Source organism: Micromys minutus, assembly GCF_963924665.1.
Source record: "Micromys minutus genome assembly, chromosome: X".
In the NCBI taxonomy this organism is placed as follows: domain Eukaryota; kingdom Metazoa; phylum Chordata; class Mammalia; order Rodentia; family Muridae; genus Micromys; species Micromys minutus.
The window spans coordinates 81,435,512-81,461,984 of NC_137970.1; the positions used below are offsets into that span (position 1 = coordinate 81,435,512).

At 43.6% G+C, this 26,473-nt stretch overlaps 2 protein-coding genes and 1 pseudogene across 3 annotated transcripts; all 3 read right to left on the bottom strand.

Moving 5' to 3' along the window:
• Nucleotides 1-6,179: 6,179 nt before the first annotated feature.
• Nucleotides 6,180-12,904, bottom strand: LOC308415062 (annotated as a pseudogene). The gene is made up of 2 exons: nt 12,887-12,904; nt 6,180-6,952 (listed from the first exon to the last, which is right to left on the bottom strand). The product of its transcript is annotated as an uncharacterized misc_RNA (transcript).
• A 3,107-nt stretch (nt 12,905-16,011) lies between these two features.
• KCNE5 (potassium voltage-gated channel subfamily E regulatory subunit 5) lies at nt 16,012-17,463 on the bottom strand. Its single transcript, XM_080910534.1, has one exon. The coding sequence runs from the start codon at nt 17,230-17,232 to the stop codon at nt 16,801-16,803; it is 432 nt and encodes a 143-aa protein (XP_080766660.1). The 5' UTR covers nt 17,233-17,463; the 3' UTR covers nt 16,012-16,800.
• A 4,443-nt stretch (nt 17,464-21,906) lies between these two features.
• LOC308415063 (histone H3.3A-like) lies at nt 21,907-22,318 on the bottom strand (the record flags this gene model as incomplete). The annotated part of the gene is made up of 2 exons (XM_080910168.1): nt 21,907-22,110; nt 22,181-22,318. The coding sequence occupies 2 exons, from the start codon at nt 22,316-22,318 to the stop codon at nt 21,907-21,909; spliced, it is 342 nt and encodes a 113-aa protein (XP_080766294.1).
• Between the last annotated feature and the right edge of the window lie 4,155 nt (nt 22,319-26,473).

Here is a 26,473-nt window from a genome sequence, read left to right on the forward strand (position 1 = left end):
CAACATGTCATCTCATGCCTCTCCCTGGAAAGTCTCAAGAATTTCCATATAGGGCTACTGATGTAGCTCCTTTGTACAGGGCTTGTCTGAGTTCCATTGCCTACATGTGCATGCACACTTGTGCGCGCTCGCATGCGCGCACGCACACACACACACACACACACACACACACCCCTATACCATCATCATACATTGTTATGTTGCTAGCTTTGTCTCTCTTTCATTTCTACTTTGAAATAATCCTCCTTATTAGTTTACCCCTCTTGATTAGTTAAGACTACTATCTCCACTGACACTACACAGCAATAACCCAATGCACCTAATGAACTTGACTCTCACTCATCATTGATTGTGTGTGTGTATGTGTGTGTGTCTCTGTGTGTGTGTGTGTTCTAATTGCTCTGCCACCAGTTCCACCTCCTGTAAGTAAAAATGTTGCAAAATTAACACTAATGACTAAAGTGAGCACTAAATTCCATCTGCACTGTGTACTTTAAAGTATTTCATGTTAGATAAATAGATAGATCTTTATATAGTATGAATATTTTGTCATAATGAAAAATCTGAACATGTCTCTCCACTTCCATTGTCCTGAAATAGTCCGGGTCAATGTTTTCTCTCTTGTGAATAATGTCACAGCCTCTAACTAGAATTTGATGCTTCACATTCTGATTACCCATAGTAGGTCTGAGGAAAACTAGGCCTGAGAATTTGTCATTTTAACAAACATTCCATGGTGTGCTTATTAAAGTTTGAGGATCAAACTCTTTAATCTGGGAAAGTTCTTTATGGCTTCCCCTAGGTTGTTTCCTTTCCATTAAAAAAAAAACCTTCATATTTTATTCAAGGATGATAATTTGCCACAGAGTGGGGGGTGAGATGAAGATAAGCCCCTGAATTATACGGAAGAAGCATGGAGAGAAAGATGCTCTAGATTACCTCACCTCAAGTCTTATCTCTACACTACTTATAAGGTTGATGATTCAAAATCATTGAACATCTTTGATCCTGAGCCCCCTTATCTGTTAAAAGGAAATATACAACTATACAGACTTATCGGAAGGTTAAGTAACTGATGAGAAGTGCCCACTGCTCTTTGAGGAGGTGGCAGCTGGACTGACACATGGGCAAAGAAAGGAAGTGATCAGTACAGCTTGAGCCTGCACCATCATCTGCATCCTCAACATAGATGTTCCAGGAGCCTGGAGTACCAAAATCTGCGGTTGCTGGCAGGAATCAGGTATGGTGTTCTGCACCTACAGTCCCAGCCACTAGGGAGCTTGAGATAAGAAAATCTCATGAGTCCAACCTAGGCAACTTAATGAGAACCTGTGTTTAAAAGGAGGGGGGGCATGCTGGTTCAATAAAGATGTGCTTTTTCAGTTACTTTTAATCCTTGATTTGTTGAAGCCGAAGATTTGGAGCCAACAGATATGGAAGACCAACTTTATTTATGCATTTGCAACATCGTTGAAAAACAATTAGTCTTAGGCCAGGTACAGTGGTATATGGTTTTAGTCCCAGCACTCAGGAGGCAGAGGCAAAAAGACTGTCAGTTTGAAGCCAGCCTGTGTTACATATCAAGTTCCAGGACAGCCAGGCTGCATAGAGAGACATTAACTCAAGCAAGCAAACAAACAAGCCAGAAGAAGAGTCTTTTAGCATAGGTAATAATAATAATAATAATAATAATAATAATAATAATAATAATAATAATAATAATAATAATAATAATATGGTTGGGGCACAGTTTTCAATACAAGTCAGAGTTGTTTTCTCCACACTTAGTTCAGTGCACAGTGCTTAGCAAAGAGGATTTTTATATTTTCCTTTGTTGTTATTGATTTTTTATATCATTAGAGTATAGCAATGGAGAATGTAACCTTGGCAAGGTAAAGAGGTACTTCTTCTAGCAAGCCAGAAGCGTTAGAGAGAACTGAATAGAGACAGCTCAGATTCAAGCCAAAGGAGCGCCTGTCAGGTGGCCTCAATCTTCCCGGTGATGAAGGAGGTGAAGTCATCTCCTGAGAATGAGGGGGAGGACTAGGGTCGGGGGCTTGAGGAGAGGGCAGGAAGTTAGGAGCAGCTGCTGTAGGGAATGTGATAGGGAGTCAGCAAGCGAGGAATGAACGGATTGCCGAACAGCCAGAGGGGCCAGCTTAGGGTAAAGAGCAGCATTGGCAGAGAACCTAGGGAGGAGGAGTTCTTCGATGAGCCAACAGTGGAAAGAGGCACCTCCAAGGAGTCACTCAGGGCTGCAGATTAGACAGTGGGGGTGGCTGAGACAAAAGGGAGGATGGTGCAGGATTCTCGGGTAGGCACATCAGTACTGAAACTCTCCCTGGATCTAGTTGGAAAAGCTGATCTATTCCTTCAGAAGACATTTAGTGACTATGTATGTTATAAATCTTTTTCGAGTGCTGGCCATAAGGAATGATGCAAAGAAGCAGACACACAAGATGTCTGCAGTCAGCATGGGTCTATACACGCAGTTCTCACACAAATATCCATCACATGCAATCTAGTTCTGATTGTGAAAAACTGGGAATAGCCGAGAAATGTCTTAACAAGTGATTGGGTAAGCATGCCGTGCCACATCCCTGCAATTATTCAGCAATAAGAAAAATTGGGCTGCCGAGACATGCTACATTTAGATGAATCCCCAAATCAGTGTGCTGAGAGAAAGAGATGTGTACAGAATGATTATACTTGTTGGAGGAAATGAAAATTAATCCATAGCAACAGAAAGTGGATTATGGTTGTTTGTCTTAGTTGGAGAGAGGTACACGGGAGGAAGGAAGCCTGTGAGGGTGATGGATAATTTTGTAGTTGGGGGGGGGGTGATTATTTCACACACAGGTAAAAATCAGAGGATGTTATACTGTGAGTGCACTTTCTAGCATCAATCCTACATCCAAGAGTTATGCAAAAGCAACACTTTTAAGAATCGATCTTATATATCCCTCATGAAATTGCAGCTTGCCTAGGTGGCACTCTCAACAGCATACTAAGTACATAGACAGCGGTGTCTGCGGTAAACTGAATGACGGGGGAACATAGGGAGCAGCAGAGTAGATAAGATGGTCAAGGACAAGACATGCGAGCTGAGACTCAAGGACGACAGGGGAGCTAGCAAGGAAAGGTGTGCTGGAAGGATGTTCAGGGGCAGAGGAAGCCAAATATGCAAAGTCTTTGAGGCAGAAAAAAAATGCTTTGTATCCTCAGAGACCAGCAACAAGGTGAACGCAAGGCAAAAAGAGCAGAACGGCCCTGTGCTGTGAGAAATATGTTCTAATCACTCCGGGGTTCCAGAAACCACAAATGAATGCATTTGCATTTCCTACACAAGTCCTTATCTCCTAGCTATACAGACACACACACACACACACACACACACACACACACACACACACACACTTAGTGCCCATTGCATATTTATGTTTTTCTTTGGAGAAAGGTTTCACTAGACCACACAGGCTGGAGTCACGTTGATGCTTCAGCCTCAGCTTGCTAACTAGCTGGAACGACAGTCATCTAACACTATGCCAGACCTCCTTTTTCATCTTTTATTTACATTTTTAATCAATTGCTTTTGCTCTTTAACAATTTCATGCATGCATATAACGCTTTCTGATTACTTTTCCCCAAAGTATCTCATCTACTTCCCCCCACTGTTGACCCCCCTCTCCCCACAAGTCCTTTTCTCATATTCATGCTTTGTGACCCACTGGGATTAATCGGGGTCATCTGTGTGTCTGTGTTGTGTTTGCCAGTGGGTATACAACTGAAGACAATGACTCCTCTTCCCCCAGAGGCATCAATATCCTACAGTACTACAAAGAGGATCAGGGCCCCGTGACCTCTCCCCAATCCACATCTATTTATTACAAGGCCCACTCTTGCAGAGGCGTAATGCAGATAACCATAGCTACTGTGAGCTTGTGACTGCAATGGCTTTGTTGTATCCAGAAGGCAGCATTCCACAACTCTTACATTCACCGAGATTATAATTACATCATTTCCCCTTTTCCTTTCCTCCTGCCTCCCCAAAACTCTTCCATATACCCCTCATTGCTCACTTTCAAATTCATGGCTTCTGTTTCTCATTATGTGTTGTTAGATTCTTTCTGTACTGTCTTCCACCATGTCCTTTATGCCTTAGAGGGAGTGGTATAAATGTCCTGTTTAGAGCGTGGAGCACTCCATTGTCTGCCATTCTCAGCTCCTTGAGCAGCCACACGTCTCTGCTTTCATCACTGGTTACTGCAGAGAGAAGCTTCTCTCATTGAAGCCAGTAACCTTTGTTTGTGGGTTATAAATATGCAAGACTTACAGTGGGCAGTAGACATGACAATAAAACCAGCATGTATGTCTACTTCCTTATTCACAACTTCATAATAGATTATTCCCAACAGATCTTACTGACCATTAGCATTTCCTTAAAAAGAAAGCAGGGAAGGAAGGAAGGAAGGAAGGATGGAAGGAAGGAAGGAAAAAACTTGAATAGGTTGAAAATTTTCATTTGCAACTTACAATTTATCTTTAACATACTTAAATGGGCAGTGTTTTAGAGTTTTATTGCTGTGAACAAACACCATGACCAAGGCAAGTCTTATAAAGGACAACATTTAATTTGGGCTGGCTTACAGGTTCAGAGGTTCAGTTCATTATCATCAAGGTGAGAGCATGGCAGCATCTAGGCAGGCATGGTGCACAAGAACGTGAGAGTTCTACATCTTCATGTAGAAGGAAGCCAGGAACAGACTGAGCATCTTCAAGCAGCTAGGAGGAGGGTCTTCAAGCTCGCTCTCAGAATGGCACGCTTACTCCAAAAAGGCCACACTTTCTAATAGTGCCACTCCCTAGGCCAAGCACATGCAAGCCATCACAGCCAGCATCACTATTCTTTTTCCCTGGGTCTTTTTTTTCACATTATTTATGCAAAAATTTATTTGACCAAAATGTAGAAAAAGTGGTACTATTATGTATGATATACAATTGCAAGAGTCTAAAGAACAGAGTAGATTTTACCAATTGCACAGTTTGCTAAAAGTTCATCTCCCCGGTAGTGTGATGCTCAATAAATAGGAGTGAGGAGCAGGGGTTCAGATAAGCTAGAAGCAGGGTGACTTTCAGTCAGGACTGTAAACTCGAGTTGGCCCCGCACTGCTGGGGAATGTGGAATGTTTCAGTGTGAGATGTTAGCTGAGGGAGCAAGACTACAAAGGGCAGCCTACGGAGCACTCCACATCCAGTTCAATCAGTTCTTGGTCTTTTATTAGTGTCATTCCTGAAGGAATTCAAGTCTTGGCAAAGTCAAGCTTCCATTTGTTGTTCCCTGAACAATGGAGATGAAGTTAAGCCAATTTTTCTATCACGACTTTGCTGCTGGAGAGACCTTTTGTTGCCCAACACTTGGATTTAGAACGATGCTCAATGTATTGATGTCTAGCAAGCTTTTTATTATTTGAGGCTGTCCTGAGCCTCACTATACCGACAGACTAGGCTGCCCTCAAACTCAGAGATCTAGCTGCTTCTGCCTTTCAAGTGCATGGCTGTGCCTGACTTTGCTAGCAGTCTTTTTGACAGGACTGATCTGAAAAGGATTCGATTCTGCCATTTTCCCTGCTGAGCATATCATTAGACCAGCAGAAAAGTCCTGGAATAAGACACTTGCTCCTCAAAGAACAATTCTGGAGTGAAGGGTGACGCATACGGAACAGCATTAAAGCTCTATTAGAAGGCACATGGGCAACAATGGTCACCCCAGCATTATCTCTTGGAATGCTTAAAGGAAATCTGGTTTGGACAGGGGAGTGTGGAGTAGCCTCAGCATGATCAGGCCAATCTAATTTGCTTTATGATTTCCCATAGTAGAATTTTTAAATTTTGCTCTGAGTGGAAAATTTCTACATGTTTTCTTGTGACAACCCCTAGCCTCACATAACTTCCCAACAGCAACCAGCTCCGATTAGATACTTGAGCCTGTGCCCCAAAGTGTGGGGCTGACTAATTCCCGAGAACCAAATACCCTCAGCCTTAAGCAACTACACTCAGTGTGAAATTCCCTGCCTATTTTAGGAATAAATGCAATTTAAGAATAAGAATAGCCAAAGAAGCTGGTGCCATTTGAATGGAAAAGGAAAAATTAAATTTAACTGGTGCTCAAAGCTTGTCTAACACAAAATATTTGGTCGTGAATTCATTATCTGCTCGGCACTTCCAGCAAGTGGAGACGTGGTAATAAACAGAACTTCTTACAAGAGGAAGACAGGGCGCTCTCTGGGGTGGAGCTGGTGTCAAAACAGGACTCTTCTGGTTCACTTTATATACAGTTAAGTTCGTTTAGTGTCTGGTCCAGTATCTGATGTAAGCACACATTCTCTTCTTTGGCCCGGGCAAGTTTTTCTTCCAGGTCATCGATTGTCTTTTCCAGTTTAGAAACTGTCCTTTCTGCAAACTCAGCTCGGGTCTCAGCCTCTTTCAGCTTGTCAGACAGAAGCTTGATTTCTTCTTCATATTTATCCTCCTTTTCAGAATACTTTTCAGAAGCAGCCTCTAGTGATTTCAGATTGTTAGTTACATTCTTAAACTCTTCTTCCAAATCTCCACTCTTTAGTTCCGACAGTTCCGCCCGATCCTCTGCTCTCTCCAGCTAACCCTCCAGGATGACCAATTTATGAGCAACCTCCTCATACTTGCGGTCAGCCTCCTCGGCGACGTGCTTGGCTTCTTTAAGCTGCATCTCCTGGATTTCCATCTTTTCCTCATCTTTCATGGCTCGGTTCTCTGTCACCTTCATGCCTCTCTCACTTTCATCAGCAGCCTTCTCTGCCTCCTCCAGCTTCTGTAGGGCTGTGGCCAGTCGCTCCTGAGCCCGGTCCAGCTCCTCCTCCACCAGCTGGATGCGGCGGCGGTTGAGAGCTGCCACATCTCCCTCAGCCAGCAAGCTCTAACCATTCTCCAGGTTCAAAGATGCTTTGTGGGAGGTGCACAGTCTTACAACCAATCTGATAACTGAGCTAACCACTAAGAGACATAAGGGCAGATAGCATATGAAGTGTGCACAAAGGAATGGCTGACATCCTGATGGGTCTATGTGCAACTGCACAAAATTCCATTATACCACTCAGAACGACCGGCTGATAAGTTTGCACTTATAATTGTTTCTCTGTAAAATTTCAGAGCAGGGGTGACTGAAACCATGGAAAGTAAATCTGCGTAGAAGAACTGTTACATCCAAAAATGATGTTTAGAGAACTTGCCAAGGGTTAAATCAGGCAGGGCTTTAAAATCTCCCACACGGGCCAGCAATTATATTCTAATTGTATGAATAATACAAAAAGAAGAAGAAGAGGAAGAAGAAGAAGAAGAAGAAGAAGAAGAAGAAGAAGAAGAAGAAGAAGAAGAAGAAGAAGAAGAAGAAGAAGAAGAAGAAGAAGAAGAGGCCTTGAGTAGAGATGGAGATGGTATGCTTTTAGGTTTCCTATTCTTTTGGCACCAGGTAGGTAGTGTTTTAGTAGTTCAGGAGGCAAAGACTGAGGTCCTTGTAGTAGAGGTCATTAGAAGTGGTCATGTGTAGAAACCCCATAGATGTAAAAGTCAGTGGGTCTGAATGTTAGGTAGAATGTGGGAAGGTAAAGGAAAGAGCAGATGCAGTATGGCTCCTGCTGTGATAGAAGCAAGTGAGGAGCTGATGGCAGGGCCATTTACAAAATTGTACACAGTCCAAAAGTGAGGGTAATCCTAATTAGAGATCTTATTTTAAAGTGGGAAACTAGAGAATCTGTTGCTTTTAGAGAAGTATCAATTATTCTGATAAACGTAAGACTGCTAGTATTTCTTAGTTTCACAGTACCCTTAGTTTTGAATGTACTTATATAACATTAGAAAGCCATCTTGGTTTGCTTTACTTCATCATGGTCACAGAGATATGTATTATTCCTAGACTGCCTAATATTAGTGGTCTATGAAATTAAGCCTCACAGGAGAATAATAACATGGACTGTCAGTGAACAGCAGTCTAACTTCTAACTAGTATGAGGTTCAAATGTAACTATCAGAGCATGTCCCAGGTGGCATTAGTTGCTTTTATTTTCTCAAAGCAATAGCACATTATGGAAGGAATTTAAAAAAAAATGAATTGGGGGCTGGAGAGATGGCTCAGCGGTTAAGAGAACTGATTGCTCTTCCAGAGGTCCTGAGTTCAATTCCCAGCAACCACATGGTGGTTCACAACCATCTGTAATGGGATTTGATACCCTCTCTGGTGTGTCTGAAGATAGCTAAAGTACACTCATATACATAAAATAAATAAATTAAGAAATAATCCTTAATAATAAAAAGTAAATAAATTGGATTCATTAAGGTTGAGCTAGACTACAATAGCCACAGATAGATGTCAAATAGACAGATGTGTTGATATGGAGTTCAGAGTAAGAATTTCAGAGATAAATCACAACTTTGGGAGTCATCATTGGAAACATGGTATTTATAGGTGAAGACTCTATTGTGTTGAGACTCACAAAATGAAGCCACTGAGCAATTAAAGAATCAACAAAGGAGAATTAGAAGAAAAGAGCTGATGAAGAAAGAGATCTACCAGGGAACTAGGGGTATTATGGAAATCAGAGGGGCAATGCCAAGAAGAACCAAACTATTCCTTTAAATGCTACTAAGTAGTCACAAAAACAAAGACCAGCAAACAACAGCCTAGACAACAAAGGAGTTTTTAATGGTTGTGATACACCAGTTTCTTTTGTGTGGTAGAAATTAGTGTGGTGGAGATTAGTGTGGTGGAGATGGAAATGAACCGAGCTAAGACTGGAAAGGAATGAACCAAGTATAGTTGATCTTTACTCAAAGGGTGGATAGAAGAATGTGGCAATGCACGAGCAGGGTGAAGAGTAGAAGACAGTTATCATCAAGGTGGGTAAGACTAACATTTTATAGTGACAGGAATGAGGAAACTGGAGGCAGGAGATGGCTTGTGGTTTGTGGCTCTGAAGTACTGAGAGAGCTATGGGAAGCTGAGATGAAAGGGATGTGTGCAACATAGTTACTATTATTCAACTCCAATCGAGAGCTAGGTATTATGGCAGCTAACTTTTGAATATTCATACTGAGCCTGGGGAAATAGGTACTAGTTAATACACCTGCTGTACAAATTTGAAAAATTTAGAAAGTTAATTACCTTTCCTGGTATTACCTAGCAGTACATTGTCCTGAAGCTGTTTGTATTTTAATGTTAATTCCACTTCCCCAAGAAGGCTTGCTAGTCACGTGACTCCAACTGAACCGTCCCATTTAGTAAACTAAAAGAAAGCCTATGACTGGGCCGGGCGAGGGAAGTAGAGAGGGCTGAGAGGTCAGAGGAGGTCAGAGGACAGAGATTAGAGATTGTGACAACCTGGAACTTCCTAAGGACCAGCTGGACCCAAGGTGGAATTTATGGGTGTTAAAAAGCTATGAATATTAAGGATTTTACAGGACTAATATTTCATATAGAAGGGCAGTTTGTATCTTTGTCTATTTGATGCAATCTTGTTGTGTAGAGAATTTGTGGACTGAGAGTTGGATATATAAACCTGTATGAAAAGCTCTTGGGCTGTAGAGTTGTGTTTGTGTGGGATTTTGGGGTAGAGAAACACCCCGGGTCAGAGGCAGAGAACAGGCAGTAGTAAACCGCCAAGGGAGGGGAGTTCCACGGACAAGTTGGGTCGTGGTGGCTCAGACTTAGCGCCAGAGGTGTGTGGGGCTCTGTATCAGGGTCGGGCCTGAGGAGTGAGACCTCGGGGCCCGTAAAGAGATAAACCATTTTTTATTTTTTAATATTTACTGCAACACCCAGCCAGTAAAAGACAGCCCGCAGGGTTTTCCCAGGTAGTGTAGGATTATAGCCTAGCTCAGTGCACTGTACTCTTTTGCTTGCTTTAGCAGGAGCTGAAGAAAGGCAAAAGATGTGGGCTCTTTAACTGACCAGCCGATGGGCTTGCTAATGGAAATTCTCCAACTTCCAAAAGATGCTGTCAGTTGCATGAGGTATAGCAGGCAGAGTAATCTAGCTGATTCTGGATCTCAAAGCTTGGGTCATTTGTCTCAAAGCTTGGGTTGTTATTTGGCTGTGGCCTTGACTCAGTACAAGCTTATGACAAAAATTTTATTCTCACAACCCTGGGAGGACAATCTCATGATTCTTTTGGTTTCTTTTGTGGGGTGATTATTCAAGACAGAATTTCTCTTCTGGACTTGCTTTGCAAACCAGGCTGGGCTTGAACTCAGAGATCTGCCTGCCATTGCCTCCCAAGTACTAGAATCAAAGGCATATACCACCACACCTCCTCCTTTCCTTTTTAAAGTCTCATAGAATCCTCTTCCAACTGCAGTTTCCCCTCCCTCCATTCCTCTAAGTCCCCCAACAGAAGTAAGAAGTTACCTCTCTTCCAATTTCTCTCCCATTTCCCTTCAGAAAAGAGCACGCCTCCCAGAGACATCAACCAAACATGGCATAACAAGTTACAATAAGACTAGACACAAACCCTCAACTCAAGACTGGATAAAACAATGAGTAAGAGGAAGGGAGTTCCAAGAGAAGGCAGGAAAGTCAGAGACAATCCCTATTCCCACTGTTACAAGTCCAACGAGAACAGCAAGTTACACAACCATAACTTGCACATAATTTACATGCAGAGGACCTAGTTGAGACACATAAAACTTCCATGATTGTCATTTCAGTCTCTGTGAGCCCTGTGATCCCTGCTTAGTTGTATCTGTAGGCCATGTTTTGTTTTGTTTTGATGGATATCAACTGCTTTGTAGTTTTATTCATATTTTTGCATTTTATTGGATATTTTATGTATTACATTTCAAATGTTATTCCTGTTAGGGGAAGGATGAAGAGAGTGGGGGGCATATGGCCCATGGAGGTGCGGTGAGGCCTGAGGGCAAGGGAGATGCCTCTGGGGGGTCCATGTTGGGAATCCCTTCCCTGAGGGACCAGCCACACAACGGTATAGTACGGAATAGAGTTTATTCAGGTCATGGGAGAGTTAAGAGGGTGGTAGAGGCAGCGGGGGGGGGGGGGGGGGGGAGAGAGAGAGAGAGAGAGAGAGAGAGAGAGAGAGAGAGAGAGAGAGAGAGTGTGTGTGTAGAGGAGTAGAGGCCCGCCATGAGCACGTGGGGAGGGGGGGAAGGGAAGAGGAAGAGGAGGGGTAGGAGTGGGAGAGCAAGGCTACAAGAGCACAAGAACAAGAGAGAGAGGAAGGGTCAAGCAGCTCCTTTTATAGTGTCAGGTCACTGGGGCGGAGCATACCTGGCCACTGCTGGGTAATTGAGGGGTGGGGTATACCTGGATGTTGCTAGGTAACTGAGGGATGGAATTTACAGAATCCTAACAATTTCCTTTTCTGGTTCCCCCTTCTCCCACTCCCCTCCCCCTGCTTCTATGAGGATGCACTATAAAAACATGGCCACGTGTAAGCCATGTTCTTACAGTGTTCTTGATCCCTTTGGCTTCTAACAGTCCTTCACTCCCCTCTTCCAAAGGATTCCCTGAGCTCTGCCTAAGTCTATGAGTATAACAGAATATAATTAGGAACCTTTTAATTGACTTTTTTTCCAGTTGTGTTTGATTCTATCCTAGGTCTCTGGGCTGTCCAGCCTCTGATCCCTTGCCATCCAGTGTCAGACATGGGCTTCCTTTTGTATCATAGGCCTCAAGTTAGACTAGTCATTGCTCGGCCACTTCCACAAGTTCTGTGCTTTACTTCACTACTCCACCACTTCTCACAGGCAGGACCAATTTTTGGTTGAAAGTTTTGTGGCTGCACTAATGTCCCAGACCTGTCACTGGAAGCCTTGCCTGGTTACAGATAATGGCCAATTCAGGCTCCATATGAATCTATTATTACCAGGAGTCCTAATTAGAGTCACCCTGGTAGATTCTAGGGAGCTTCCATTCCACTAGATTTCTACATTGCCCCAAAAGTGCCTGTCCCCAATTCCAGTCATCTCTTCCTCCATCCCTACCCACATCTGTTCCCTCCTGTTCCCATTCTCACCTGCTCCAAGTTCACCCCCCCAAATCTATTTTATTTTGCCTTCCCAGGGTGACCTCTGCATCCTTCCTTGAACCCTCCTTGTTACTCAGCCTCTCTGGGTCTGTGGCTTGCAGCATGAGCTTATATTGCTTTGCTGACTCATCTTTTCCTCTGTGTCCTTTTAGTGGGCTGAGAATTAAAGAGAGAACATGACAAAGGTTTCGGTCATATTCTGCTCACCCATAATTCAACTAATGCCAACCTCATTCCTAACTCCAGGAGATGTGAATACCCCCAAGGGGGGTCATCTGAGGCAATGATAAAGTTCAATTATTTCTGTATAAGTCAACTGCTTCCTTTTTCCTCTTACTTAAAAGCACAGTGTAGCACAACAAGCCCATGTTCTTTGATAAAATGGGAACGTTTTCAGGATATGTGTTTTACCATAACTGTGCAGAACATATCTGAACTGGCTTCCAATCTGCACTAGCTGGGTTTCCTTCAGAGGAAAACAAACACATGGTATAGCTTTGACCGTGACTTTGTCACTACTCAAAATGCAGTTGACAGGACACTGAATTGTGTGCTATCTTTTTCTGAGATTTAGCACAGGGGGAAAAAACCCATAGTATTGCCTTGACCACGTTGCTTTACTGGGCACACTGCAAGTTAAATAACAGAATGGCTGAAAGGTGACTTTCCATTCAAATCCTTCTGCCACAGACTTGTTTTGATGAGTTCAAGTTCCCCTAGGCTGGCCACTGACTCATCCAATCTATTCACCCTTGGCTGTCCACAGTCATGCTCCCTTACCTAGACAGAGCATGCCAAGCTATTCTTCCTCTTACCTGTATCACAAGATCCATACTTCCAAGGGACAGTGTCAATTACTTAATACTGTCAGTGTCTAATGAGATCTTGCAGTTTGGGAGAAAGAGCTAGGAAAAATGCAGCAGCTAAAGATGTGAGAGGTGTTTGGGTTATGCTTTCATCTCCCTTCCTTGGCAAAGGAAGCTTGGCACCTCAATGGGGCAATGGGGGTGGGGGACTATAAAAGTTCCCAGATCCTGCCCCTTTTTGTTGGTTTTCTTTTCTATGTTCCACCGCTCCCTGTGGCCTTGTGCCTGGTACAGCCTTGTACATGTGGTATTATAGTCATTTTAAGTGGGAATTCTGGGCCTGCAGGCAAAGGAGAGCAGAATGGTAGACAATTATGCATGGATTTCTACTCAGCTGAGATTTTTGAGAATGGGGGAGATGAGCTAAGAACAGTGGTAGTTGCTGGTGGAGGAAGGTGTTGCTAACGTTCTTTGGGCAATTCTACAGAGTGGGGAAATCTGCTTATTCCTTTATATTCCTTCACTGTTTATCTTTCTAAAGAAGAATAAAGAAAGCATAAAATGAACACTTGCACATCTGTGGCTGCTGTATTTCTAACTATTTCCCATCCACAACATCATTACATCCTCAAATTTGCCAAAGCATGGGGAACTAAGCCCAGAAAGACTAAGCAACTTACTCTCATAAAGAATACTGGGAAATTGGCAAAGCCATGGCTAGACTCCAGTTCTTGGGGTTCCTGGTCCTCTGCCTCTCTCCAAGATGTCGCAGTGCATTTGCTTTAACTGGGAAAGACTGTTTGGAAAGCCGCCCAAGCCCTTTCCTCTTTGTGGATTCAAATTGTGTGCAGATCATGGGTTTATGAAAGCAACTGCAAATTGAAAAGAAGATAGTAACTAGAAAGAAATAAAATGCTCCATTTCTATCCCTGTAGAAAAGTAAAATGTACTACTCTGAAGTATGCTTATAGTGGAAAAAAAGCTTCTGCACATTTCTTTACTGGTCATGAGCACACTGGCATTCTGTAGCTCAAAAAGTTGTCTGGGACATTATGTTGAGAGCCTCAAGTTACAAGGAAGCCTGGCTCTGGCTCTTCTCCTTCCTTATTGTTACAGAGCAAAGGTCTGAACCTAAGTGGAAAAAGGATTTTTGTGATTATGTAGAGTGGAATTGGTCCCCCCCCCCCATTTTTTTGAAAAGTTTACCACCTTGGAAATCACTTATGGGCAAGTCTAAACCTCCCAGACTTAAAGAGTAACCTTGTGCTATTTGAGGCTGTGTTATCAAGACTGGAGATTCCTGTCATCTAGCTTTTCTCTTGTCTGTGTTTTGGTGACTGTGACATGATCACTTTGATGCTATGGACACCCTGTTGGTTGGTAGATATGTCAGTGTCTGACCTTGTGGGAAACTCATTAACTGAAACAAACTCTTAATTATGAAAGCATTTGACAAAAGTCACTGGTCAGTAAAGCAGGGCACTCTCATTCCAGCCAGTTCACTTCTGTAGAAAGGAAAAGTTACTGTGTGTAGGAACTTCTGTATAGTTACTGTGTGTTGTCATTCCTGAAGGGTGCCTAAGTTGTAAAAAGCTTTAAAAATTATCTAAAACCAGGACTGACTTGATATCATTCTGTTTCCCACTACTAGAATTATATTGCTTTTTGTGGGTATTGTCTCAACTCTGTCTAGTTTATTTCTTTTACTTTTAGCAATATATACTTAAGGATATTGGTAATAAATACAAATACACTTCCCAAGTTTCAGTGTCTAAAGAAGCCATTACATTTCATTATCAAAGCAACCCCCTTTGCCCATTCATGCCAGGTAAATAAATGGAACTATTGCAGTTAATACACGGCACTGGGAACTATGTCCCATGTCCTTCAACATGGCTGTTTATCTTTCCCCTTCTTCCACAGCCTCCTCAGGTCTCCCTCCACTGCTGGAGTGACGCTCCCAGCATCTCCCATCTTCCCATCATTGTCCTGGACAACTGCCCAGTTCTCAGCCCCCACCTTCAAGAGAAGGAAGTAACCTTAGCCCTGGAATTGGAACTGGAGAGGAGCCAATGAGGCAATGCCAACATAGCTTCAAGGAATGAAGCCTGGGAATGAAAGTAAGTTCGTTTAACTTATTAATAGAGCCTGTAAAACATCAGATGAAATGGAAGGTCAAGGGCAACGACTTGAATGAGTCATCTGGACTATCAATGCATGTAACTGCCACATAATGTCTACACCACACTATAACTGAGAAATAAGCTGCACTGAAGCAAATTGACCAACTTTAACGAAGTTATTTCATGGGTATTTGATGAAGTCCAAACTATCATTACCAGATAAAGTCTTTCAGCCCTAAGCAAGTTTCTGATAACCTGAAAGGAAGGAGAATGAGTCAGGATGTATTCACTTCTAGAGCTTGGTGGAGGATAAATTCAAAGCCAGTCTGGGCTACATAGTAAGTTCAGGGTATGTTTCAACTGTCTTATGCAACCCTGTCTTAACCTCTCATGTGAAAACACCCACCTCTGGTTTCTGTTTAATTTTACATTGTATAAATCTCGTCTCATTATAAAGGTAACTCTAAAAATTCCCTTTGATTACAGCTAGTACCAATGGGACTCAGAGACTTTTTATTTAAATTACATTAATTTAAAATTTTTATATATGTGTGCCATATCTGCAGCACTCCTTCCCTCCAATTTCCTTCATGTCTTGAATGCTTTTTAAAGTTAGCATTGCCATTTTTAAAAGTGATGAAAAATTAAGAAAAAAAGAGAGAAGAGGTGATAAGATAAAACAGTTACAACTTCTGAAACACATTTAAAAAAATTCAAACACAAACATCTTCACTATGTTGGCCAGGCAGGCCTTGAACTCATGGGTTCAAATGATCTTCCTGCCTCAACACCCTCAGTAGCTGGGACTCTGGATACATTCTTTCCTTCCCCACCCCCACAGCTATTTGGTCTGTAATCAATATAGAAACCACAACCAAAACAGTTTTCTGTCTATCCAGTAGTGGGTCTCACGGCTGAAATCTTTGAGACAATAGTCTTGAGTTACTGTTTAACAGACTTTATTACCTGCCTGTCAGATTCCCCAGTGTTATCAGTGTTATCGAGCTGGGGATGACTGATCCTCATGGTGGATGAAGCATGCATTGCAGTAATAACCAAGCCAACATAAGAGAAGCATTTGGAATCATTAAGGCTAAGCAACTAGTAATGATTATCCAAGCCAGATGTCCAAATCACTAATACTCAGACCTTTGGGATGACAATTAGGGGGATAGGGAAACAAGAACACCATACCCCTGGGACCATAGATCTTCCTTTCCCATTGAACCTCCCCTCCCCTTCAGTCCACTTTATCCCACAATAGTGTCTCCCTAATAGCCTGCTGAAGGAAGAGAGAAGGAAAAGATGTCTGAAGTCTCTTCATGCTCTTTGTCTCTGTCCCCAAGGCAACAGAAAGCCGGGGCTGCTGCAGCCGGCCTGGCAGTGATGGCTAACCCCATTAGTTGTGCAGAGTGAACAGTCCTTGGCAGCCCCTGGAGCAGCTGCCAGTTAAACGGCCTGGAGTTCTGCTAGACTTCTTTGCTTCGATTCAACGCCAAGTGTTGGACGTGCTGGATTCTGTTCCCAGAAGGATGGACCATGGTGTTGGGGCTGGCTGAAGACAAGAGAGCAGAGGCAGTTTAATTCAGTTGGATGTGCTGGGGCAGAGGGTGCCGGCGTGGAAGGGAGGGGAGAAAGTGGTCTGGTGTGAGTAAGGCGCTGCTTCTCCTTTCAGGGCCTTGCCTTGAAGGGTTCTGACCTCTCCTCATCTTCTGGGCCTCGGGTAAAGCAAGCTCTGGAAGGGCAGTAAAAGCGCGGGAGCCAGGCCCAGAGATAAGCAAAACGAGGAGGGCAGCATATCTAGACCCGCTCTGCAGCCTGGGCCAGCGCAGGCAGCGCCCCTGGTGCGAGCTGGTGGCTGCCCTCACCCAGCATGCCCTGGCCATTCTCCGGGTCAGCAGATGCAACAGCAGCGGGGACCCATTCCTGCTCGGCGACGCAGGCCAGGGGTGGCTCATCCTTGGCTTCGACGAGCTTGCGGGAGCGGGTGTAGGCCAGGATGATGCCTCCGGCTAGGCAGGCATAGAAGATCATGATGAGTAAGATGTAGAGATAAGCATCGTTGCCCTTGGCGCTGGTCGCCTCGCGGCCCACGAAAGGATCAGGGACGACCCCCATGCCCGTGCTCGGGCCGGGTCCGACGCCCAGGCCGCTGGCGTTGCCACGATGGTGCAGTTCCAGCAGCAAGCGGTTCAAGAGGGTTTGCAGCCTTTGGCTCTCGCTGCAGTTCATGGCTGTTGGAGAGTGGCACGGAGGCTCCAGGACGCCTTTAACCTTTCCCCCTGGACGAGGGGAAGCAAGCGAGCAAGGGGAGCAGGCAGAGCAGGAGGGTGCAGAGACTTCCACAGTGAAGTGGCACCCAGCTCCCCGACAGGCGCGCAGTTACCGAAGGCTCGGGGCTGGGGCTTCCTTATCCCCTCACCCCCGCTCCTCCTCCCCTTCCCCACCACGCCCCCTCCAGCCCGCCGCCTCCTCTTTCCAGGCTCGCTCAGACTGTCTGGCCACTTAGGGGAAAGGGGACAGCTGGTAGGGGGAGGAGAAGGGGACAAGGGATGGGGCGAGCCAAAGAGAAGGGGTGGAGAGGGTGGGGGCTCGGAATGCGCAAGGCCCCAGGCAGCAGAGGTTGGCAAGGCAGCATGCTGGGGCCAAGCCTGGACCCTGGGCTGCGGAAGAGAATTCCTTCCAAGTTCTAGCCACCAGCCCTGCAGGCCTGGCTTTGGCCCAGATGCAGCAGCCGCCTGCCTCCCCTAAGGCAAAACCTGCCCTGGAGCACGCCCAATGCAAGATTTGGGGTGTCTTCCATAAACTCTAGGTGGATTATGGCAGCTGAGACCCCTTGTTCACATCCTACCCTTGTTAGTCAAGGCCTATTTCCTATCTAGTCCTCACACATTTTCTCACACTCTCTTGCCTGTGGTCTAAAGAGAGTATCTTATTTGGGGCATATTTGGTGCCAGAATGATTGAACAGGTAGGCCAATACAATGAAAGACGCCCAGGTTGTTCAAAATGCTTGGTAATGATAGAAAAGACAGCAGAGTAGTAGTCTTGCTCCGATATTACACCTTGATGGTTCCCCCGTGTACCTTAAGATGTGCGTGTTCTATGCACAATGTGACGACCTTGTTTCCTTCAACTAAGCCATCTTCCCAAAAAAGACATCTAATTCTATCCTTAGGAGGAACGTGGGCAAGAAAAAAAATCTGATTAGACTCTCTAGATGTCTCTGGGTCTAAAAAATGTCCTACTAGAAAACATACTTATCAATCAAAGCAGAACTCGTAAGACTGTCCAAGGCTTGATAATAGCCCTAGCGTCTGGTGGCTTCTGAAACAGTCATGTTTTCTTTCTTGGGAAGTTATCTTCTGGTAGGGGGAAATAAGGCAATCAGACAAAGATCAATTCCAGGCACGTCGAAGCTGAGAACTGGGGGCCACATGCTTCACGAGATAAACATGACTGCAGTCAAGCAGGTTTGTAGATGGCAATGTCATGTTCCATTCTAAAACTTTAGGCTGTCTTAAACCGAATATAGACTAAGAAAAGGTTTTGTAGACAAGAGGAGTAGAAAAGGTGACGTAGTTGCAGTCAGATCTGGAGACAATAATGAGAGAACAGCAAGAAAACACCTGTGCCCTCTGGACACTCTGCGAACTAAACTTTCTGATCAATAAATACCATGATTCAGAGGCCAAGCTGTCCGTGCGCATGTTTCTGTGCGCAGCGTGTACGTCTCGTGCTTGCAGAGGCCTGAAGCAGCCATCAGGTTCCCTGGAACTTGAGATGCAGATGGTTATTGAGCTGAGCTAGAACCTGGGCCCTCTGGAGGAGCAGCAAGCGCTCTTAACTGCTGAATCCTCTCCAGACTTACCATGCCATTTTAAAGAGCTTTGCTGGCACCTTAGCCCCAGTCACCCCTCAGTCCTTTCTCCCCTCAAGGGCCAGAGCCTTATAGGTATTTGGATGAGGGTGTAGGATCACAGCTTGTAACAGGTCTCAGGGACCTCTTATAGGACTTGTATGGAGGCCTCAGGCGTCTCACCTCAGAGGGGCTTCAAACAGGGAATGGCTGTTAAAGTGATTTGGTGACACCACTAGGGTTTTCCAATGCAGTAACTCCAGAGATAAAACTGTTGAACTAAAAGATTCCTCCTGTCATTTAAAACATGCCTTTAAAGAATCTAAGGTTTGGGCAGTACTAAAGGCAGGCTCCTCCTCATAACCTAAAGAATAACCCTTAACCTTGGACTTCTCAGTGGCTTATGAAACTGGTAAGATGACTTCCATCTTTCTAAAAAGGAAACAATTTAAGAAAGCCAAGTTGACATTCTGAAACTGTAAGTGTTGGCTGGGTGTTGGTGACACGTCTTTAATCCCTGAACTTGGGAGGTAGAGTTGGGCAGAACTCTGTGAGTTTGGAGCCAGCCTGGGATATGTAGTGAGACCCCGACTCACAAAATTATATATGTGTGTGTGTGTGTGTGTGTGTGTGTGTGTGTGTGTGTGTCTGTGTGTCTGCTCCCTTCTAATAAATTACTCTCCCTACATGGATAAGGTCTATGAGCCTCATCCATTAATTCTCCTCTGCCATCATTGCCAAATGATTTCTCCCAAACTTCTCTTTCTACGGTCACTTGTGATGTCCTGGTAAAATTCAGGGGTCTGTCCTCAGTTTTCCCCTTTGACCTGAAAGGTAAATTGGACACTAGGAGCACCAGTTTCTTCCTGTCACCATCTTAGCCTTGGCACTCCTGGTATTGCATTCCCGAGTGTCTCCTATCTCCCTGACCTGTCATTCTCTGTCTTCTTCCCTCCTCCAATTAACTGTTGGAATCTGGGAGCACCTGGTCCTCACCATTCTCTCTTAATACCCATTTCCTTGGAAAGTGTCTCCTTACATCGCTTCACCTGCTACCTGGAAGTAGTTAGTCCAGTCTGGATCCCCAGCTCTGCTTCTTTCTGCATAGCATCTCTTAGATCCAACCGCTTCTTCCCCTCTGCTTTTATTGCCACGAGCTTAATCCATGCTCTCATTACCCAGGTCAAATGCACAGACTGAGAGTCTCTTGGCAAATCTCCTTGCCTACAACCCAACCCTCCCTGCTTTGGCTAGAATAATTCTCCAATATCACTGAAATTAGCTCACCCTATATCCTGAAGCCGGAGTTGCTCCTCCCTTGTGGCTTATTTAATGGAACTCAGCGTTCTTGGGTGGGCCTTAAGTTTCTATCATCAATAAACAACCTCTCTCCCTTTGAACCAGACTAATAGCGGGTTCCTGGGGGTTTGCTCTAAAACTCTGTGCATTATGCCTTGCTCAGAATGAAAAAGAGTGAGGTTCCGTGGTACCCACCTTTAATCTTCAGCATCTAGGATTAAGACCAGCCTGGGCTAGCCTGCCTCAAAAGCAAACAAAATGAATGTTACTGACTGAAGGAAGTCTTGCTCCATATTCCTGTGTGTACTATCCAGTTCCTTACAGTGCATCCTTCCTGACTCGGTCCAAATTCAAAAAAATAAAGAAATCCTTTAAATCACAAAGAACCTTCAAAACCAGTTGTACGTATTCTTCTGCCTGCATATGTGTATAGACATGTTTGCATGCGCACTACCCCGGCAACCTGTCTTTCTCATTTGATCTAGTGGGCATTTCTCCAAGTCACTTTCTCTTTTTCTACAATATGATTTCATTATCTACAGAACCTTCCAGACAACAGATCTATTATCATTTATTTAAATGAGTCATTGGTATAATAGTTCTGCCATACCTAGAACTTCACCTTTGACCCCGGGCTTTATAAATCCATACCATCATGTATGTGCAGATGACAGGACAGAAAAAGCAAACTGGTCTAAGGGAACTAACAGAACCAAACCGAGAAGAGAGGGGAGAAAAGGGGGAGCAGTCACATATCGGGGAATGTATTCAAAGTACATTATGTACTTGAGCAAAAATGTCCACAAATCACTCTGTATAGTAGTAATTCCTAAATCCATGGAAGTAGTGTTCTACTGAAGATGTACAAAGATGTGCCCAATACTATTAAAAGAAAGCATGACCTAAAGAAGAGCAGATCACTGGTGTTCACTACCATCGAGTGTCGTGGGTGAGCGTAAGAGAATGGAAACAGAAAGGAATAGTCATAAAGTAAATCAATCCTCAGAAAAAGAGAAACATGTGTGTGGAGGGGAGGGGTGTCTGGTTTCCTTATACACCAGGGACTACTGGGTATCCCTTCCAATCCTAGTCCCAGGACGGCCCTAAATGGGCTTCCCTTCCACACTTAATGAAACTGATTCTATCAAACAGGAATTCTTAGTAATCCTCCCTAACCCTTACAGCGCCACCCCTGCCTGTCCCATAACAGTTCAACAATCTTCTGTTTCTCCATCAACTAAGATTCATTTCTTCCTCTTTTTTTAAGTTTAATGTATTTTAATAGTAAACTTACAGGAATAGCACAGAAGACAGACAACATTAAAAACATGGGCTCAGTTAGAAAAGTATGGTGAATGGGTGGAATCTACCGGATGATAAAAATGCTACAAACACCATTTAGTTGTCATCAAAAAGAAATTTACTTATATTTTTAAAATGCTGGCGTTGTCCAGAATTTTTTAACAGGGTTATTTATAGTTGTTATAAAGTTGAACTGGTGAAATGTGTTCACTGAAACATTTTGCTTGCATTAATGCTTTACATCCTGCATTTATACTAAAAATTCACACACAAATGAACGTGGAGAAACTGCCAATACCCGATTCTGTCCCCTATCGAAATCATATATTTAGGTGCCTTTGATCCCATGGGGAAAGTATCTAACATTCAGAACTACTGATAACAAGAAGAAGGGGAACAAAAATATTTTTTTTTCGAGAATGAAATGTTTCCCCTCATAGTGGATTCTTAAGCACGTTCCCCGTGTAGGCGGCCTGCTAGCTGGATATCTTTTGGAATAACTGTTACACGTTTGGCATGGATAGCACACAGGTTGGTATCTTCAAAAAGGCCAACCAGATAGGCCTTGCTTGCCTCCTGCAAAGCACCAATAGCTGCGCTCTGGAAGCGCAGATCTGTTTTGATGTCCTGAGCAATTTCTTGCACCAGATGCTGAAAGGGGAGCTTGCCAATCAGAAAGTTCAGTGGACTTCTGATAGCGTCTGATGTCACGGAGTGCTACAGCGCCGGGCCTGTAACGATGAGGTTTCTCCACCCCTCCAGTAGAGGGCGCACTCTTGCGAGCGGCTTCTGTGACTAGGTGTTTCCTGGGTGTTTTACCACCGGTGGATTTCCGGGCAGTCGGCTCCGTACAAGCCATGGTGTGGGCATCTCCTTACTTAGCCCCCTTCTCCTTCGGCTGGAGCTCAGCAAGGGAGAGGCGGCGCTGGTGTTAGAGAGTGGTGGCGGTCCAGCGAGGGCTACGAACACCTCATTTATTTCTCGAATGGAAATCACAAGTATTAGCAAAGGGAAGGCATGTATAATCATATATTTGGGCATTAAAATTGTACAAGAAAGGTTCTAATTCACGTCCAAGTTGTCTTAATAATAAAAGACTTGAGGCCCCAGGGAAGGGGAAGGTTTAGTCGGGGGAAGCACCCACATGGAGGCAAGGGGGAGGAGGAATGGGATGAGGAATGTGGGAGGGGCAACCGGGGGCGGGCAATGACTGGAATGTAAATAAGTAAATATAATTTTAAAAAATCAAAAATCAATAAAATAAAATAAAATCGAGGCACCACAGTCTAGGAAATGCTTCCCATTTCTTAAAACTGGGTCTTTCTTGTTAACAGAGCAGCTCCACGCAAGTCGGTTGAATGGAACTTTGTTGGGTTTGGCTACTTGCCAAAAGACAGGCACAGATGGCAAAGACTGCTGGAGTCCAGAAGGCTGGGAAAGCTTCATGAAGGATCGACTGTAGATTGTGAACACATCATTCCCTTTCTTCCAAGCATGCACTCCTCCCCCAACAGTTTTCGAATGTTACTCCATGCAATGCCCTGTTTTGGAAGGAAGGGAAATGGCAGCGAGAGAGTCACATAGATGAACAACAGTCTGTGGCTTTATAACTCTTCCAGCTCCTTTTTTTTTTTTTTTTTTTTTTTTTTTTTTTGTGAACTGAAAACAAGCAGGGAGTGCCGGGACATGGGGCTGAATGAGCAGTGGGCAAGGGAGCCAGACAAAACTCGGAATAAGAAAGAACGTTGTCTCTGGACCAAAGCTCTAAGCCCTAGATTGCAGAGCCCTGTCTGAAGAAACCTGCAGGCATTGTCAGCTAGTCGTCTGCTGTGTTGCACCTTGTCCCACCAGCTCCCAACTGTACCACTTTGAGGGGCTGGCCTACCACAAGCCATTCGGCTTGTCCAATCCTGTATTGCCAGTACCCCCTCCTCACAGAGCCATCTCTCCACCAATATATCATCTGAGATCAATACACTTCACTCTTAAGCACTTCACTCACGTCTCAATATTTATTGATTATTTCCTTTCACCTTTCTGAATTGAAATACGCATGCAATCAACTATATAAATATTCACTGTACATTTCAAGACATTGACAAACGCTAAAATGTCATTACCATCCTTCAAAGTCCCTCCTTGTCGCTTCCTAGGTAATTGCCTCCTTCAACCAGAGGCAAGTGTTTTGTAAAGTGTTTCCATTGATGTCTTGCCTGTTAATGGAGGTTCATAATAAATAGGATCACGCAGCATCAGAATAATAAGGCTTACCTTATTATAATGGCCACACAGCATTGCCTTAGAGACACAAACACTGTGAATGGGCCCAAGATGTACATCTGCCTGGTATCACCTCCCCAGCCAGATGGATCCCCACCTTTTCCACCAGGCTGTTCCCACCTGGTGTCTTGGGAGCTCTCTCTAGCTCTGTAGTAGAAGCTTCTAGAAACCTGTCTCCGACTGCTCCTGACAGATACGGAGAACACAGACACTATAAATGAAAACAAATTGTATATTTCATTTGGGGTTTAGTGGTTCCTGATGCAAACCAATCATCTTGCTATACATTTCTTTTTTATTATAGAATCTATTGAATACTTTCCAAAGAGATGGAGAAAAATAACAACACTCTAAATGCATGTGTTTTTTCAATGAAATTCTTATTGGGCACCTAATAAGTGCCAGGCATACTAAGACTGGAGTATAGTTGCCAAACAATGTCCCTGTTCTGTATGTTAGCACCAGAAGAGACACATTAGAAATAATTATATATGAGGGGATGTTAAATTCTATGAAGAACAATAAACAGATAAAGAGAATAATGAAGGAAGATACCATGATTTTATACACGAACACATATATGTATATACATATATTTGTGGTTTTTTTGAAACAAGGTTTCCCTGTGTAACCGCCATGGCTGTCCTGAAACTTGCTCTAAAGAGCAGGCTGGCATCGAACTCAGAGATCTGTCTGCCTGCCTCCCGAGTGCTGAGATAAAAGGCATGCACCAGCACCATGCAGCTCATACATACATACACACACACACACACACATATATATATACATATACATATATATGTATAATAGATTTCTTTTGTGTGTATGCATGTACATACATACATGTGATCATCTGTGTATAGATGCACATGTATATGTGTTTGTATATTTGTATGTGTATATGTATGTATATCACCACACCTAACTTTTTTTGTAAATCCTGGAGATTGAACTCAGGTCCTCATACTTCCAAGACAGGTGTTTTACTAAATGAGTATTCTTCTTAGCTGAGAAATATTTTTAATCCCATGACCCTACTTGAACAGAAGGGATTTAGTGGTGTTTCCACACTGCATATAGTGTACACTAATCATATTCATAGCTCCTTTCTTCCATTCTTAATCCCACAACCTTGCTCTAGTAAAAGTTATTCTACTTTGAGGTCAACTTTTGGGTTCCACATGAGCAAGGGCAAGCAGCGCTTGTCTTTGTTTCTGCCTTCTTTGGCTTCATACACAGTCTTCTGGTTCCTGATCACACCCTTCTTAGTAGTACTATATGGTGCGTGATGGCGGTTTGAATAAAAATGGCCTCCATAGGCTCAAATATTTGAAACTTTGTTTCCCAGTTGGTGGACTGTTTAGGAAGGATTTGGAGGTGTGGCCTTATTGGAGGAGGTATGTCATTGTAGGTGGGCTTTGAAACCCCAGACCAGAATGAGTCATTTGCCCTCTCTGCCTCCAACTTGCCAATATAGGAGCTCCCAGTTACTTCTCCGGTGGCCTGCCTGCCACCATGCTCCCCACCATGATGCTAATGGACTCATCATCTGAAACTGTAAGCAAGTCCCCAATTAAATATGTCTTATAAGTTGCCTTCATCATGGCGTCTCTTCAAAACAATAGAATAGTAATTAAGACAGTGTGCATATAACACATTTCTTTATCCATCCACGTGGTGATAGGCATTTAGGCTGGGTCCATATCTTAGCTGTTGTGAATAGTATAAGCAAAGGAAAATGGGTGTCTCCTTTATATGTCAGCTTCATTTCCTTTGGCTAAATGTGCAGGAGTGAGATAGTTGGATCACAGACATAGTCATTATACAGATAGGGGTTTTTTCCAGGTACCCCAAACTCATTTTCCATAGTGGCTTCACTAAGTTCCCACCAAAAATGTATAGCACTCTTTTTAAAAATAAGACTTGTTTTCAAAAACCATCCACATTCTTGCAAGTATCTGCAGTCTGTTTCTAGCATTGCTGAGCAGTACTTACTTACAGGACCCCATGATGTTTGTTTATTCACTTTCCTACTGATGCACATGTAGGCTGTTTCTATTTTCTGACTATTAGAGACTACACTGTTGTGAGTGGTATTATAGAAATCCTCTTCAGGGTATGTGTATCCCTTTTCCTTAGGTAAATACCCAGGGGTAGAAATTCTAGGTTGTAGAAAAATGTGGTTTAGTTTTATAAGGAACTGCCAAGCTGTTTTTGAAATTTATTTTATGCTCCCACAAGTAATGGATGAGGAATTCAATCACATGAGATTACTTTTACAGCCCTCTGATTCATTCCTATTCACAACCGTGCCCTGCATCTGTGGAATGGATTTGCCTTCATACTTCTAAAGAGAAGCCTGGTTTTAGTTCTCAGCTGCCTCCATATTTGATGATAATTTAATGAACATCCACACATGTCACTAAAATGTGAGCACTAGCCCTGTGGAATAAGGGCTTTTCTCGAAAGGGTGTGTGTTGAGCAATTTGCATAAAGATATCAGTGAGTCCTTAATGACAGCTCTGTGCAGTACGTACACTACCATTCCCATTATATAAGGAGTCTGCAGCACAGTGGGTGAAGAAACTGAGATATTAAGTAACTTGCTCCAAATCACACAGGTGGCCAGTCTGAGATTTCAACCAAACTTCATTGACATAGCTTTATATGCTGCGCTCTATTGTCTGTGTGCAAAGGATAGCAGGGGGAATGCATTTCCGAGTACAAAGTCTCA

Coding starts and splice junctions, on each gene's coding strand:
- KCNE5 (XM_080910534.1), bottom strand. CDS start 17,232: ATGAACTGCAGCGAGAGCCAAAGGCTGCAAACCCTCTTGAACCGCTTG.